The sequence below is a fragment of the Rhinoderma darwinii genome, chromosome 1, assembly GCF_050947455.1.
Source record: "Rhinoderma darwinii isolate aRhiDar2 chromosome 1, aRhiDar2.hap1, whole genome shotgun sequence".
NCBI lineage: Eukaryota > Metazoa > Chordata > Amphibia > Anura > Rhinodermatidae > Rhinoderma > Rhinoderma darwinii.
This window is the reverse complement of record NC_134687.1, coordinates 419,142,108-419,159,008: the sequence shown is the minus strand read 5'-3', so window position 1 is coordinate 419,159,008 and position 16,901 is coordinate 419,142,108. Positions and strand designations below refer to the sequence as shown.

The 16,901-nt window shown below is 41.5% G+C and overlaps 1 protein-coding gene across 1 annotated transcript in view; it reads right to left on the bottom strand.

Annotated features, from left to right (window-relative positions):
- Window positions 1–16,901, bottom strand: part of PARP2 (poly(ADP-ribose) polymerase 2) — a 170,746-nt gene that overhangs the window by 90,337 nt on the left and 63,508 nt on the right. Inside the window, exon 7 of the mRNA XM_075829137.1 lies at window positions 1,019–1,069. Coding sequence (XP_075685252.1) covers window positions 1,019–1,069 — 51 coding nt within the window. The remainder of the gene's footprint in view (window positions 1–1,018; window positions 1,070–16,901) is intronic.

Here is a 16,901-nt window from a genome sequence, read left to right as displayed (position 1 = left end):
ACCTATTCGTTTACTTCACGGTTCATCCCTTAAATAGGGCATATATTATCTCTTTAGCAGCACTATATACATAGGTGGACAGACAGACACACACAGAGGAACAAGGAGGGTGGAGCTGGGTTAGGAGAGGTCTCCGAGCTGGCAGGAGGGATTTGATAGGCAATTATGTAATCCTGTAGTTCACAGGAAGTCAGCCACACAGGAAAAACTGATCTCCTTGTCTACACATGAAAGCATGGTCTCTATTGGTGGTCAGACTGGGATCACATGACACAGGTGCCCATAAAGGGTTCAAAATACATGGATGCAACAGAGCTGGGAAAGAACAAATGACACTGCTAGAATGTTACATGCGCAAAAAAAATAAAAAAAAAATATTACCGGAGTGTTTTATTAAATCTTAAAAATAGGTTTATAATAAAACCGTGATTTAAATAAGTAAATTGATTTAAAATTGGTATAGTCATTTTTACTTAGGATTACATCCCATACTGTAAAAGTTAGTTGGCCAAGATCTTGGGATATGCGGTTATCCTGTCAATTTTATTTTATGCAATCTTATCTTATCTTATTCTCTGCAGGCTTTTTAAGTACTAACTAGAGCAGATTGTTAAGTTAATACAGATGTCCCTCTTAACTTTTCTTCAATTGTTTGGAGTTATACAATTTGTCATGTTAACAGTACAATATAATCTTCCACCATCAAGTAAAAATACATGTTTTTAAAAAAATTAATAAAAAAAAATGGGTTGTCTATGGGCGACGGCTCCCTTCAGAGGCATCTTTTGGAGGTATACATTTTTGTTTAACATGTTAAATGTAACATATCTCACCATACATCTCGGGAAATGTCGGATTTAGAGAAGTTAAGAAAGGACACATCCCTACATCTTTTATATAAAAGCAAAGCAAGTTTTTTCGTTTTTTTTTTTATTAAAAAAAAATTAATTTAATCCAAATATATGGCAAGTATAACATTTATTGAATAATGTATGGACACACAGACAACTTTTCTTACCTGGTTCAACATAACATCGTATACCTCTTCACCTTCACTGTAAACATGAGCCTAGAAGACAGATAATTAATGGTCAATAGTTGAATACTTTCATTTAATATGCTGCAAAGTGAACTATGCAAAAAAAATATTAACGGCTACATATAAATCATGGTTTAGCCCAATAAATTGTTAATAAAGGTAGTGTTGCAACCATCCCTAGCAATTCTGCCACAACCTTTAAAGCAACAGTCACATTAATCTTTAACCCAGTAACGACATGCAACGTACAGTTAGGCTGGGTTCACACGAGCACATTAACGTCCGTAATGGACGGACGTATTTCGGCCGGAAGTCCCGGACCGAACTCAGTGCAGGGAGCCGGGCTCCTAGCATCATAGTTATGTACGACGCTAGGAGTCCCTGCCGGACAACTGTCCCGTACTGAAAACATGATTACAGTACGGGACAGTTGTCCTGCAGAGAGGCAGGGACTCCTAGCATTGTACATAACTATGATGCTAGGAGCCCGGCTCCCTGCACTGAGTTCGGTCCGGGACTTCCGGCCGAAATACGTCCGTCCATTACGGACGTTAATGTGGTCGTGTGAACCCAGCCTAACTGTACAGTGACTTCCCACAACTCAACGTAACTGTACGTTGTGGTGATAGTGTGGGCTCAGAAGCTGAGCGCGAACCATCACCAGTGGGCCTCAGCTATATATTACAGCTGACACCCTCCTGAAAGACCAGGACCGGAGCTAGCCTCCAATCCAGCCGATTAACCCCTTAGATGCGGCGCTCAAAGGAGCGCAGCATCTATGGGGCTTACTAGCAGATCGGCACCCTGCGATGTCATCGCAGGGTTCCGATGGCTACTTTGGCAGACCGAAGACCTAACAATGGACTCCTGTCTGCCAAGCACGGAAGCCTGTTAGGCCCCGCCGGCGGTATGTTCCCTGCCATTAACCCCTTAGGTGCCGCGATCAAACCATATCGCGGCACCTTAGTCTGTAGCGATAGGCCTCGCTGCGATGTGATCGAGGGGGTGCCAATAGTTACTATGGCAACCGGAGGCCTAACAATGGCCTCCTGATCTGCCATGTATGGAAGCCCATTAAGCCCCGCCCAGAGGTGGAGCCTAATATGCTTGTTGTCAGTGAATGACTGACCGCTCTAATGCCTTGAACGACGTGGGTAGTGCAATGTGGTAGAATAAAGATCAACTTTAACTCCACTAATGGAACCAAAAAACAATTAAAACATAAAATAAAAGTTACTTAAAATTGCTGTACAAAAGTGTAAAAATAAGTGTCACGTTAATAAAAACAAAAACTGCCTTTTTTCTTTACAATAAGTCTTATTATAGGGGAAAAACGAGCGTTAAAAAAAATAAATACACATTTCGTATCAACGCCTCCGTAATGACCAAAATGAAGAGGTTATTTTCCCTACACTGTTAACCCGTTAGTGACCGCCAATACGCCTTTTCACGGCGGTCACTAATGGGCTTTATTCTAATGCATAAGCCTTTTTACGGCACTGCATCAGGATAAATAAGAAGAGCAGGGAGCCGTCAAATCTCCCTGCTCGAACGTGTGAGATCAATATAAGTATCTATCTCACCCGTTTAACCCCTCAGATGCGGTGCTGAATAGCGTGCACCGCATCTGAGCTGTTTTGGAGAGAGGGAGAGAGATCACCGACACCCGTGTGTGTCTCCGATGGCAGCCGGGGGCCTGATAAAGGCCCCCAGGTCTGCCTGTAGTGAATGCCTGGTAGGTCATGCCAGAGGCATGTCCTAGCAGATGCCTGTCCGTTTTAAATGGACAGGCAGTAATACACTGCAATACAAAAGTATTGCAGTGTATTATAATAGTGAATATTAAAGTCCCCTAGTGGGACATGTAAAAAAAATGTTTAATAAAGGTTAACAAAAAAAATAATGTGGAAAAATAAAATAAAAACCTACGTTTTCCCCTTACAAACTGCTTTACTATCAAAAAACCAAAATAAAGTAAAAAGGTTACGCATATTTGATATTGCCGCGTCCGTAACGACCAAGATTATAAATCTATTACATTATTTTACCCGCACGGTGAACGCCGTAAAAAAATGAAATAAAAAACTATGGAAAAATTGCTGTTTTCTGTGAATCCTGACTTAAAAAAAAAATGTGACAAAAAGTGATCAAACAGTCGCACCTACTCCAAAATAGTACCGATAAAAACTACAGGTCGTCCTGCAAAAAAAAAAGCCCACATACAACTGCATCGGCGGAACAATAAAAAAAAAAAAGTTATGGCTCTTCAAATATGGAGACATAAAAACAAATAACTTTGAAAAAAAAAAGCGTTTTTACTGTGTAAAAGTAGTAAAACATACAAAAACTATCCAAATTTGGTTTAGTTGCAATCGTAACAACCCGCTGAATAAAGTTAGTGTTATTTATACCACACGGTAAGCAGCGTAGATTTAGGACGCGAAAAAAGTGGCGAAATTTTTGTTTTCCTATTCCCCCCCAAAAATAGTAAATAAATAAATAAGTAACTCAAAATGGTGCTTTTTAAAAAAAATACAACTTGTCCCACAAAAAACAAGACCTTATACAGCTATGTCGACGCAAAAATAAAAAGTTATAGCTCTTGGAATGAGACGATGGAAAAACGTAAAAATGGCTTGGTCATTAAGGTTTAAAATAGGCTGGTCGTTAACCCCTTAGTGACCAGCCCATTTTAGGCCCTAATGACCAAGCTATTTTAGTCGTTTTTCTAGTCGCATTCAAAGAGCTATAACTTTTTTCGTCTACATAGCTGTATGAGGACTTGTTTTTTGCGGGATTAGTTGTACTTTTTAATAGCACCATTTTAGGGTACATATAATTTTTTTAACAACTTTTTTGGGGGGGGGGGGGGATTATAAAAAAAACCCTGAAATTCCACCATTGTTCTATGCGTTTCAAAATGGACGCCATTCACTGTGCGCCGTAAATAACATATTACCTTTATTCTATGGGTCGGTACGATTACGGCGATACCACATATGTAAAGGTTTTTTATGTTTTACGACTTTTGCACAATAAAAACACTTTTGAACTAAAATTATTTGTTTTTGCATCGTCGATTTCCAAGAGCCGTAACTTTATTTTTCAATCAATGTAGTGATTTTTTGGGCTTGTTTTTTGCGGGACGAGACATAGTTTTGATTGGTACTGTTTTGGGGTGCATGGGACATACGGATTCATTTTTATTATGACTTATTTGGGGGGCAATGGAAAAAATTGCAATTTTGCCATTGTTTTTTGGTGTTCACCTTGCGGTTTAAATTACATATTAACTATTAATTTAGTCATTACGGTCGCGGCGATACCATATATGTGTACTTTTATTTCTTTTTTACACTTTTACTAAATAAAACCACTTTTTATGGAAAAAATGGTTTTATGTCATTTTTTTACTGTAATTTTTATTATTAATCTTTATGTCACATTTATTACTTATTTCATTAGTCCCACTAGGGGACTTTACTATGCGATCTTCAAATCGCTGCTATAATGCTTTGGTATACTTCATAGACCAGAGCATTATTGCCTGTCAGTGTAAATCTGACAGGCAATTTATTAGGAAGTGCCTCCGGCGCGTCCTAACAGGCATATGACCAGGGCAGACCTGGGGGCTTTTATCAAGCCACCGGCTGCCGTGACACCCCAACGGAGACCCGCGATTGCATTTGCGGGCCGCCGTTGGGTAACAGGGGGAGCTCCCTCCCTCTGTAAACAAGTTAAATGCCGCGGTCGCTATTGACGGCGGCATTTTACAGGTTAAACGGCCGCGATCGAAGTAAACTTCGATCGCGGGTGTTGGAGCAGTAGCCCAGCTGTCATTAGACAGCAGAGCCCCGGCTCCAGCCTGCATGGGACAGCCGTGCAGGACTTAACTAGGCTCACGTGAAAAGGAGTCAGCCTAGCCTAAGGCCCCTTAGTGACCAACGTGAAAAGGCGTATTGGTGGTCACTAAGGGGTTAAGGTGTTACCACCGAAAAACAAAAACAAACCATGCCAGAATGTTTGGTCACTACCCCCCCTCAAAACAGAAAAAAAAGCGATCAAAAAATAAATAGTACCAATCAAAAATACAGCTCCTCCTGCCAAAATAAATAAAAAAAGCCCTTACACAGCTTTTTTGACTGAAAAATAAAGTTATGGCTCTCAGAATATATGGACACAATTTTTTTTTTTAAAAAGGGATATTGTGCAAGCGCTGTAAAACATAAAAACCTACTATATATATATATATATATATATATATATATATATATATATATACATACACACACACACACACACACACACACACATATACATATATATATATACACATATACACATACACACACACGCGCCGTAATCGTAGCGGCCTGCAGTATAAAGTAAAAATCTTATTTATAGCCCACAGTGAACACTACTAAAAAAAAATAATAGCATTAATAAAAAAAAAACAGTCAGAATTTCTGGTTTTTGGTCACCTTGCTTGGCAAAAAATTCTATATAAAGTGATAAAATAAAAACCAGCATGTGCCCCAATATTGAACACTACAGATTGTCCGGCAACAAATAAGCCCTAAGGCCTCATGCACACAGCTGTGCCAATAATCACAGCCCGTGATTGCGAACACGGCCGACCTCCATTTTCGGCCCGTGCTCCTAAAGTATACTTCTACGGCCTGGACACCTTCCCTTAAACAGGAACATGTCCGTGAACAATAAAAGTGAATGCATCCGTAATTGCGGACGTTTTTTTGAGGTCTCATGCACACGGCCGTGCCCGTAATTACGGCCCGCGATTGTGGGCATGGCTGGCCGCCCGCATGCATTTTCGGGCCGTGCTCCCATACAAAGTATGAGAGCACGGCATGTAAAATACGAAAAATAGGACATGCTCCATAATTCCCGGCACGGACACCCATCCGTAGCAATGGTCTGTAGTGGCCAATAGAACTGAATGGGTCCGTAAAGCCGCGGACCGTTACGGTTTACGGTTGTGTGCATGGGGCCTTACAGTCGTGTGTGTGGGGCCTAAGGCAACATGCACAGGGCTGTATTTTCATCCATTTGTAAATACGGTTTGTAAATACGGACCCATAGTCATCCACAACTTATCTGCATATAAGGAACGGTATCCACAAATACGGTCCGTAGTGCATCCGTATATACGGATGATTCGTAAAAAGGAGAAGAAAACCACAAATTAACAGTTGGGGGTTGAAGTTCTCTGGTGAACACTGGTCCTGCGTATCTCTGACCTGGCTGTATGCCTATTAGGCCGAGCCAGATCCTCTATCTTTAACCCCTTCCCGACATCTGACGTATATATTACAGCGCTGTCGGGTATGGGTTCCCGCAAAGCGCAGTACCATTACGTTGCGGTGATAGTGAAGGCTCAGGAGCCGAGCCCGCACCATCACCGCCGGGTGCCAGCTGTAAGTTACAGATGACGCCCTGATGTAAGGGCCAGGACAGGAGCTAGCCTCCGATCCGGCCGATTAACCCCTCAGATGCTGCGTTCAATGGAGATTCAACGTGATCGCTGGGATGCCGATGGCCGCCATGGCAACCGGAGGCCTGCCTCATCAGCAGTGGGTGTCCGCTGTATGTTGCAGCGGACACCCCGCTGTTACGGCAGGAACAGCTGCTAGTTCAGATCCCTGCCATTAACCCCTTGGATGCAGCAATCAAAAGCGATCGCTCCATCTTAGTGGTTTGTAGCAAATCGGCAGGGCTGCCGACTGGTACTATGACAACAGAAGGCTCAACAATGGTAGGCAGAGCCTGATCGGTTTGCTGTCAGTGAACAACTGACAGTTCTAATACATTGCACTACATAGGTAGGGCAATGTATTACAACAGCAAACAAACAGTTAGACCTTCAAGTTGCCTAGTGGGAATTAAAAAAAAAAGTGCAAAAAAAAAAAAAAAAGCGTAAAAAACAAGTTGTAAAAAAAAAAAATAAGTTAAAAGTAATAAAGCAAAATTGCCCATTTTCCCTTAGCAAGTCATTTATTATTGAGAATACATAAACCATACATATTTGGTATCGCCACGTCCGTAACGACCTGAACTATAAAAATATGTTATTCATCCCGCACAGTGAATGCCGTAAAAAATAACCCAGAAAAAATATTGCTATTATTGCTGTTTTTTTGGTCCCTTTGCCTTCCAAAATTTTAAATAAAAAAAGTGATCAAAAAGTCGCATGTATCCAAAAAGGGTACCTATAAAAACTATAGCTCATCTCGCAAGAAACATGCCCTCATACAGCTCAGTCGACAAAAAAAATTAGTTATGGCTCTTACAACATGGCAACAGAAAAAAACAATTTTTTACAAAAGTAATTTTGTGCAAAAAGTTGTAAAACATAGAAAAGTGCCATAAATTAGGTATCTCCGGAATTGTACTGACCCGCAGAATAAAGCTAACTTGTGAACGATATAAAAAAAATAAAAAAAAATAAACTGTGCCAGAATTGCTGTTTTTTGTCACCTCGCCTCCCAAAAAAAAAGGATAAAAAGTGATCAAAAAGTCGCATGTACCCAAAAATGGTACCAATAACAACTACAGCTTGTCCCACAAAATAACAGCCCTCACACCACTACGTCTATGAAATAAAATAAAATAAGGCTTCAATAAATCAAGAAAGAAAAATATGCAGTTACGCAGGCCCGAGGGGAACATTTCTTCTGTTTCAAGAGGCGATTTAGCAGGACCCTGAAATTAGGGAACCAGGAAGGGGAGGGCTCAAATATATGTGCTGGAAGAGAGGGTGCCCGTATACCAGGACAACACTTCCCAACAAAATTCCCCCGAACTGCAAAGGTGCGGAGTGTGGACCAAAAGGGGGATAAGAAGACTACACCATTGATCAGTGCGACACTGGCCTGTGCATAAAAGGATTGCGTCACAATATAACACACATGTATCGATTATTTTACCCCATTATATCGGACTATGCCCCTGATGTACTCCGCACAGCTTACATGTACCCCCACATTTTAAACTAAAATACCAGTAAAACTCGGAACAAAATCTACTACCAAGCAAAATCCACGCTCTAAAAGCCAAATGTCGCTCCCTCCCTTCTGAACCCTACAGTGTGCCCAAAAAGCCGTTTACTTCCACATATATGGAGAAATCTTAATTTTTGGGGTGTGTGACTCCAGTGGCACAAGCTGGGCACGACATATTTGCCACTGAAATTGCATATCTAGGGAAAATTGCTATTTTTACCTTACATCATTTGCAGCGCAATCACTTATGGAAAAGACCTGTGGGGTGAAAATGCTCACTACACCCATTAATAAATCCCTTGAGGGGTGTAGTTTCAAAACTGGGCTCACTTCTCATGGGTTTCTTTTATGATTTGATATCAGCGCCTCTGCAAGTGTGAACCAATACTTTTTAAGTCGCCAAATTAGGCCTCAATTACGCATGGTACTCTTTCACTCCTGAGCCCTATCGATCGTCCAGGCAAAAGATTAGGGCCACATGTAGGGTGTTTCTAAAACCGGGAAACACAGCATAATAATTAGAGAGCTGTCTTGTTATGGTGACACAAGCTGGGCACCACATATTGGCATAGCTATGGAAAAATCTCTTTCACTCAGCAACATCGAGTGCACACTAATTTCTGGAAAACACCTGAGGGGTTAATATGCTCACTACACCCCTATGTGAATACCTTGAGGGGTGTAGTTTCCAAAATGGAGTCTCCCCTGTTTTGGTCCCACAGGGGCTATGCAAAAGAGACATGGTGCCAAGAAACCAATCCTGCAAAATCTATGCTACAAAAGTCAAAAGACGCTCCTTCCCTTCTGAGATCTACCGTGTGCCCAAACCGCAGTTTATAAACACATATGGGGTATTGCCGTACTCGGGAGAAATTGCTTTCTAAATGTTGGGGTGCTTTTTCTCCTTTTATTTTGGGAAAATTTTACTTTTACTGCCAAATTCTAATAAAAACTACGAAACACCTGTGGGGTCAAAATGCTCACTACACCCCTAGAGTAATTCCTTGTGGGTGTAGTTTCCAAAATGGGGCCTTTTTTGTGGTGTTTCCTTTGTTTTGGCATCACAAGACTTCTACAAACCTGACATGGTGCCCAAAATATAAAATCGAATAAAAAGAAAGCCCCAAAATCCACCCGGTGCTCCTTTGAACACTAGGGCCACATGTGGGTATTTCTAAAAACTGCAGAATTTGGGCAATAAATATTGAGTTGCGTTTCTCTTGCAAAACCTGTGTTACAGAAAAAAAAAATGATTTAAAAAATGAATTCGTGCAGAAAAAAAAAATGAAATTTGTAAATTTCACCTCTACTTTGCTTTAATTCTTGTGAAACGCCTAAAGGGTTAAGGAACTTTCTAAATGTTGTTTTGAATACTTTGAGGGGTGCAGATTTAAAATGGGGTGATTAATGGGAATTTTCTAATGTATAGGGCCCTGAAAACCCCTTCAGAACGGAACTTGTCCATGAAAAAATAGCCTTTTGAAATTTTCTTGAAAACGTGAGAAATTTCTGCTCAAGTTCTAAGCCTTGTGACATCCTAGAAAAATAAAAGGACATTCAAAAAAACAATGCAAACATAAAGGTAGAGCTGTGGGAAATGTTAACTAGTAACTATTTTGTTTGGTAATACTATCGATTTTACAAGCAGATACATTTATATTGATAAAAATGCGAATTTTCTCAATTTTGGTGTTTCTCACAAAAAAATATTGAATTTATCGACTAAATTTTTTCACCAACATGAAGTCACGAGAAAACAATCTCAGAATCTCTTGGATAGGTAAAAGCATTCCAAAGTTATTACCATATAAAAGGGACATCAGATTTGAAAAATAAGGCTCTGTCAGGAAGGTCAAAAGGGGTTAAAGTAAGTTTAGAAAAGAACCGTCCTTGCCTTTTATTCGGGAAGTAAACATTAACCAATGTGTATGTGACATTATTAATGTTGCAAATCAAAATAAGGAAGCGACAAAGAATCCGCCATATTTTTTTTTTTAGGCAAAAGGCCACAGAATTTTTAATGGATATAAGTATTCCCTTCCGCTTAACCCCTTCACGCAAAATCACGTAACTGTACGTGATGAGGGTTAAGGGGCAGTATGGAGCGAGCTCATGGGCTGAGCTCGCTCCATACACAGCGGGTGACGGCTGTTACACGCAGGCGACACCTCCCTGCAATGAGAGGAATCAAAGTTCACTTTGGTCCAGACAATCTAACCGTAGTCCATTCACCAGTGAGGCGAGTAGATGCAGAAGTCACAGAACGAAGATGTGAAGAGCCCTGCAAGGAAGTATTCTACTTTTCCAATATTGAGTACCCCTCATCTGTGGAGGAGATCACCGTCGCGACACCGTTCCTAGGGATTAATCACTTCAGCGGGAAACCCCACTAATACTTTATGCGAGAATCCCATAGTGCTTGGGTAACTACAGAAAATTGCCTCCGGGCCTCTAAAGTAGCCGCCGAAAGATCCGTATGGGGAGACACAATAGTGTATGGATCCGGGAGATGGGACCCCCCCATTACCGGGCCTCGAATATTAGTTGCTCCTTTATTAGGTAGGAGTGGACCCTCACCAACATAGCTCTAGGAACTTGTCTGAAACAGTTTTGGGCTTAGGGATACGTTGAGCCATATCAAGAACAAGATCCAACTCTGAAAGCGTAGGAAGCCAAGTTGTAAACATCTTTTTAAGATAACCAGGGTTGTCAGGGGTTGACATCTTTCGGTACACCTCTCTTATATTGTTACGCCTGGATCAATTCTCTGCATCTGCAGATTTGGCTTTGAGCCATTGAAATTCCTATTCCAAAGCGTTATGGGCATCCACAAGCTTATTGTGGGCATCCACAAGCTTATTGTGGGCATCCACAAGCTTATTGTGGGCAGTAGAGAATTCCGCGATCTTTCTTTTCAAATATTCCCTTCTATACCAAATAGCATCAATACTGGTTTGTGGGCCACCAGACAGCATGGCAACCCGTCGGAAGATCTAGTTTTGAAGGATAACCAGCATAGATTTAAGAGAGTCCTCTGTTAGGGGAGCAGAAGATGATGAGTAACCCTCCAAGCTGTAAGATTCCAAATCAGTCGGGTCACCCAGTCTACCTGTACGAGTAGTGGAGGTGCTTTTTAGTGCAAACAGGTTCTTTATTTGTGGAAGCAGGTTCTGACGGTCATTTACCACCCTCTTTAGGGTCAGCTGAAGCAGCGGATGATGGTGGTTTAGAGGGAGGGGTCTACATACCTGGTGGAACAGAGTGGTCAGGAGATGAAGATGGCCCTCCAGCCGCCACTGCAGTTGCAAGAAAAAGCTCATCAGGAGGTGGATCCATTGCCAAAAAGTAGGCTGATAATTTCCTAGGACCCACAGATTTCCCCCTACGTTTAACCAGGTCCAAGTCTAATAGTGTCGGTACTCCACAGACAACTTACAGACCAATACACAACGCGGTCAGAAACTAAAGAACGAATAATAAGTTCAGGTGTGCTCTCCTTAATAGAGAAACTTATAAATCCAAGGTCCCACAGAGAAGCAGAAAAAGGATAACACAGTAGCCCCAGTTATGGCATACTCACTGATACAGGGCCTCCAGAGATGGACAGTCCCACCACTGTAGTGATCAGCTGAGTAATTTTTTAACTGCACTTTGCAAATGTTGAGCCCTGCGGGGAGTCTGAGGCAAGGGCAGATGTGGGGAATACTTCGCTTTGTCAACATGACCAGGGAGCTGGAGAATGTCTGCTCACACAAGGCAAGGCGCCACCGTCTGCAGACGGGAAGATGTCCGCTGCCGTACTCCGTAAGGGAGACCCGATCCAAAGCCACCAAAATGAGGTCTCGTAATGTGAAGGCACAATATAGGTGGCAAGTGAGGAGAGTTGATGCAGGTGACAGATGTTGGGAACCGCTTAGATCACGAAGGATGCAGCAGCTCTCCCATAAGGGAGCCATATTGGTCAGAGTTAGGCTCCACCCCCAAGATTGGAAGTATATTCAGTATATATATCAGTTGAAATATCCAAAGGAAAGAGAATGAAGCAGCACTCAAAAAAAACTTGGGTTTATTCATCCAGCATCCACTACAACGTTTCACCTTCTCTGTGAAGGCTTTTTCACTTGAAAAAGCCTTCATAGAGAAGGTGAAATGTTGTAGTGGATGCTGGATGAATAAACCCAAGTTTTTTTTTTGAGTGCTGCTTCGTTCTTTTTCCTTTGGATATACGTTTGTACAGGGAGAGGCCACTCCTTGTTTGAAAGCTGAGCACCAGCCTTAACCGGCAAGGAATCACAGTGCTGCTCATATCCTTGATTTGTTTATACATCAGTTGAAATACGTAGAAGACTTTAAAAATTATTTCCATTGATGCAAATATATTTTCCCTGCACTGCTCTTTGATGTCAAACACAAAGAAAAATATAGGAATACTAGTCGCATCGGAGGCAAATCTTCCCATCTTCATCTAAGAAGTGGGTCCTGTAGACCAAGATTATTAAGTGAAAGGATATAGGGTAGTAAACGGTAGATAAACTGTGTGGCAGTCGAAAGGCTTTTCGACATGCTCCTTAACCCCTTAATGACCAGCCTATTTTAAACCTTAATGACCAAGCCATTTTTTACGTTTTTCCATCGTCGCATTCCAAGAGCTATAACTCTTTCATTTTTGCGTCGACATAGCTGTATAAGGTCTTGCTTTTTGCGGGACAAGTTGTATTTTTTAATAGCACCATTTTGAGGTACATATTATGTATTGATTAACTTTTAGCTTGTTTGGGGGGGGGAATAGAAAAAAACCCTGACATTTTGCCACTCTTTTTTGCGTCTTAAATCTACGCCGTTTACCGTGTGATATAAATAACTTTATTCCGCGAGTTCTTACGATTGCAACGATACCAAATTTGTATACTTTTTGTATGTTTTTCTACTTTTACACAGCAAAAATGCTTTTTTATCAAAATTATTTGTTTTTGTGTCTCCGTATTTGAAGAGCCGTAACTTTTTTATTGTTCCGCCGATGCAGTTGTATGAGGGCTTTTCTTTTGCGGGACGACTTGTAGTTTTTAATGGTACCATTTTGGAGTAGATGCGACTTTTTGATCACTTATCACATTTTTTTTAAAGTCAGGATTCATAGAAAACAGCAATTTTTCCATCGTTTTTTTTTTTTTGTTTTTTTTACAGCGTTCACCGTGCGGGTTAAATAATGTAATAGATTTATAGTCTGGGTCGTTACGGACGCGGCGATACCAAATAAGTGTAACTTTTTTACTTTATTTTGGTTTTTTAGTAGTAAAGCATTTTGTAAGGGGAAAAGGAGGGTTTTTAATTTTTTTTTTAAAATTAACTTTAACCCCTTCCCGCTCCTGGACGTACTATTCGGTCATGGCAGCTGTATCGTTCGCGCTCCGTGACCTAATAATACGTCTCGGGAGTAACGGCCGTTTCGGCCGTCCTCCCGACACATACAGGAGCTGTGACAGCTCCTACAGCGGGGACCGATCGCTGTGTCCCCGCTGATTAACCCCTTAAAAGCCTCGTTCTATAGAGATCGCGGCTTTTTAGGGGTTAAGCTGCCATCGCCGGCCTGCTATACGATAGCGGCCGGCGATGGTGACTATGGCAACCGGACACCAAACAATGGCGTCCGCCTATGCCATAAACAAAGTCAGGACCCACCACTATGCTTGCGGTCAGTGAGTAGCTGACAGTTCTAATACACTGCACTACGCATGTAGTGCAGTGTATTAGAATAGCGATCAGGGCCTCCTGCCGTCAAGTCCCCTAGTGGAACAAAGTAATAAAGTTAAAAAAAAGTAAAAAAAAGATGTGTAAAAATAAGAAAATAAAAGTTTTAAAAGTATTAAAAGTAAAAATCCCCATTTTTACCTTATCAGTCATTTATTATTAATAAAAATATATAAACAAACAAACTATACATAATTGGTATCGCCGCGTCGGTAACGGCTTGAACTACAAAATTATTTCGTTATTTATCCCGCACGGTGAACGCCGTAAAAAAAAATATTAATAAACCGTACCACAATCACAATTGTTTGGTCACTTCACCTCCAAAAAAATGGAATAAAAAGAGATCAAAAAGTCGCATGTACCGAAAAATGGTACTGATCGAAACTACAGTTCGTTACGCAAAAAATAAGTCCTCGCACGGCTTTATTGATGGAAAAATAAAAAAGTTCTGGAGCTTAGAATAAGGTAACACAAAAAGTGAATGATTTTTTACAAAACGTATTTTATTGTGCAAACGCCATAAGACATAAAAAAAAACTATAAACATCTGGTATCGCCGTAATCGTATCGCCCCGCAGAATAAAGTGAATATATCATTTATAGCGCACGGTGAACGCTGTAAAAAAAAAATAGAATAAAAAAACAGTAGTAGAATTGCTGTTTTTTAGTCACCACGCCACCTAAAAATAGAATAAAAAAAACTTATCAAAAGGCCGCATGCACCCCAAGAAAACTGCAATGGATTCCTCAAGGGGTCTAGTTTCCAAATTTGGGTCACTTTTGGGGGGGTTTCCACTGTTTTGGCACCACAAGACCTCTTCAAACCGGACATGGTGCCTAATAAAAAAATAGGCATCAGAATCCACTAGGTGCTCCTGAGGCCGAAACTTCAGTCCATTACCGCACTAGCGCCACATGTGGGATATTTCTCAAAACTGAAGAACCTGGGCAATACGTAATAGGTTGCGTTTCTCTGATAAATCCTTTTGTGTTATAAAAAAAATGGTATAAAGAGGATTTTCTGACAAAAAAAAAAGATGTAAATTTCACCTCTATTTTGCTCTAAATTTCTGTGAAACACCTAAAGGGTTCATAAACTTTCTAAATGCTGTTGTGAATACTTTGAGGGTATGTTCACACGCTGAGCCAAAAACGTCTGAAAATACGGAGCTGTTTTCAAGGGAAAACAGCACCTGATTTTCAGACGTTTTTTGAGCAACTCACGTTTTTCGCAGCGTTTTTGGAGCTGTTTTCAATAGAGTCTATGAGAAAACGGCTCCAAAAACGTCCCAAGAAGTGTCCTGCACTTCCTTTGACGAGGCTGTAATTTTACGCGTCGTCTTTTGACAGCTGTCAAACGACGCGTAAATTACAGGTCGTCGGCACAGTACGTCGGCAAACCCGTTCAAATGAATGGGCAGATGTTTGCCGACGTATCGGAGTCGTATTTTCAGGCGTAAATCGAGGCATAATACGCCTCATTTACGCCTGAAAATAGGTCGTGTGAACCCAGCCTTAGGGGTCTAGTTTCTAAAATGGGGTGTTTGATAGGGGTTTCTAATATATGGGCCCCTCAAAGCAACTTCAGAACTGAACTGTAACCAAAAAAAATAAATAAATGAGGCAATACTTCGCTTCTTACATTATACTGATAATGAGCCGTGCCCACCCCCAGATGACCCCAGTTTTGACCGTTTGTATAAACGGAGACCCCTATTAGACCGTTTCAGTGCCCGGTTTTCCCAAGCATACACCCCCGAGAAGTGTATTTCTATTGATGAGTCCCTGGTACATTTTAAAGGGAGGGTTCAATTCCGCGAGTACCTGCCGGGTAAGAGAGAAAGGTATGGCGTGAAGATGTATAAAATGTGCAAGAGTGCATCAGGGTATAGGATATATGAAGGAAAGGCCACCCCCAAACCAGACTGCATCCTGGAATACAATAGGTACATGGGAGGGATGGACTTGTCAGATCAAGTCCTGAAGCCCTACAGCGCCTTGCGGTGTGGTATAAGAAGCTGGCCGGGCACATCATACAGATGGCTTTGTACAATGTGTACGTGCTACGCCGATGTACAGGCCAGACGGGAACTTTCCTGGAATTTCAAGAAGTGATTATCAAGAACCTTTAGGGACCAAGAAGGGGGGGCACCCAGTACTTCTGGAAGCGGGGCCACACGCATCGTACCAGGGCGGCAACACTTTCCAGGAGAAGTTCCCCAAACTGGCAAGAAGGGAAAAAGTCAAAAGAGGTGCAGTCTGCTATAAGAGGGCGATAAGGGATGACACAATATATCAATGTGACACGTGTCCCGAATAACCAGAGCTCTGTATGAAAGTGTTTTAAAATGTATCATACATCCCTTGGTTTATAATTTACCCCAATTTTACTTACCCTGATGCACTCCGCACAGCTTATCCCCCCTCGTCTTTCCCCTCTGAGCCCTGCTGTGTGCCCAGGCAGCTGATAACAGCCACATTGAGGGTATTGCCGTGCCCGGGAGAAGCCACATTACAGTTTATGGGGTGTAGGTCTCCGGTCAAAATGCTCACTACACCTCTAGATGAATGCCTTAAGGGTGTAGTTTTTAAAACGGGGTCACTTCTTGCGGGTTTCAACTGTACTGGTACCTCAGGTGCTTCTGCATACATGACTTCGCACTAGAAAATCCCCAGTAGGCCAAATGGTGGTCCTTTCCTTCTGAGCCCTCCCATGGGCCCAAACGGCAGTTTATCACCACAAATGGGGTATTGCTGCACTCAGGACAAATTGGGCAACAAAATGGAGTATTTTATTTCATGTGAAAATAAGAATTTTTGAGCTAAAATGACATATTATTGGAAAAAAATTATATTTTTTAAATTCCCAGCCCAATTCAAATAAGTTCTGTGAAGAAACTATGGGATCTAAATGGTCACATTACCAATAAATGAATTCCTTGAGGGGTGTAGTTTCCAAAATGGGGTCACTTCTGGTAGGTTTCCATTGCTTTGATACCTCTGGGGCTCTGCAAATGCGACATGGCACCCGAAAACCAATCCAGCAAAATCTGGACTTCAACATACACATAGCGCTCCTTTCCTTCTGAGCC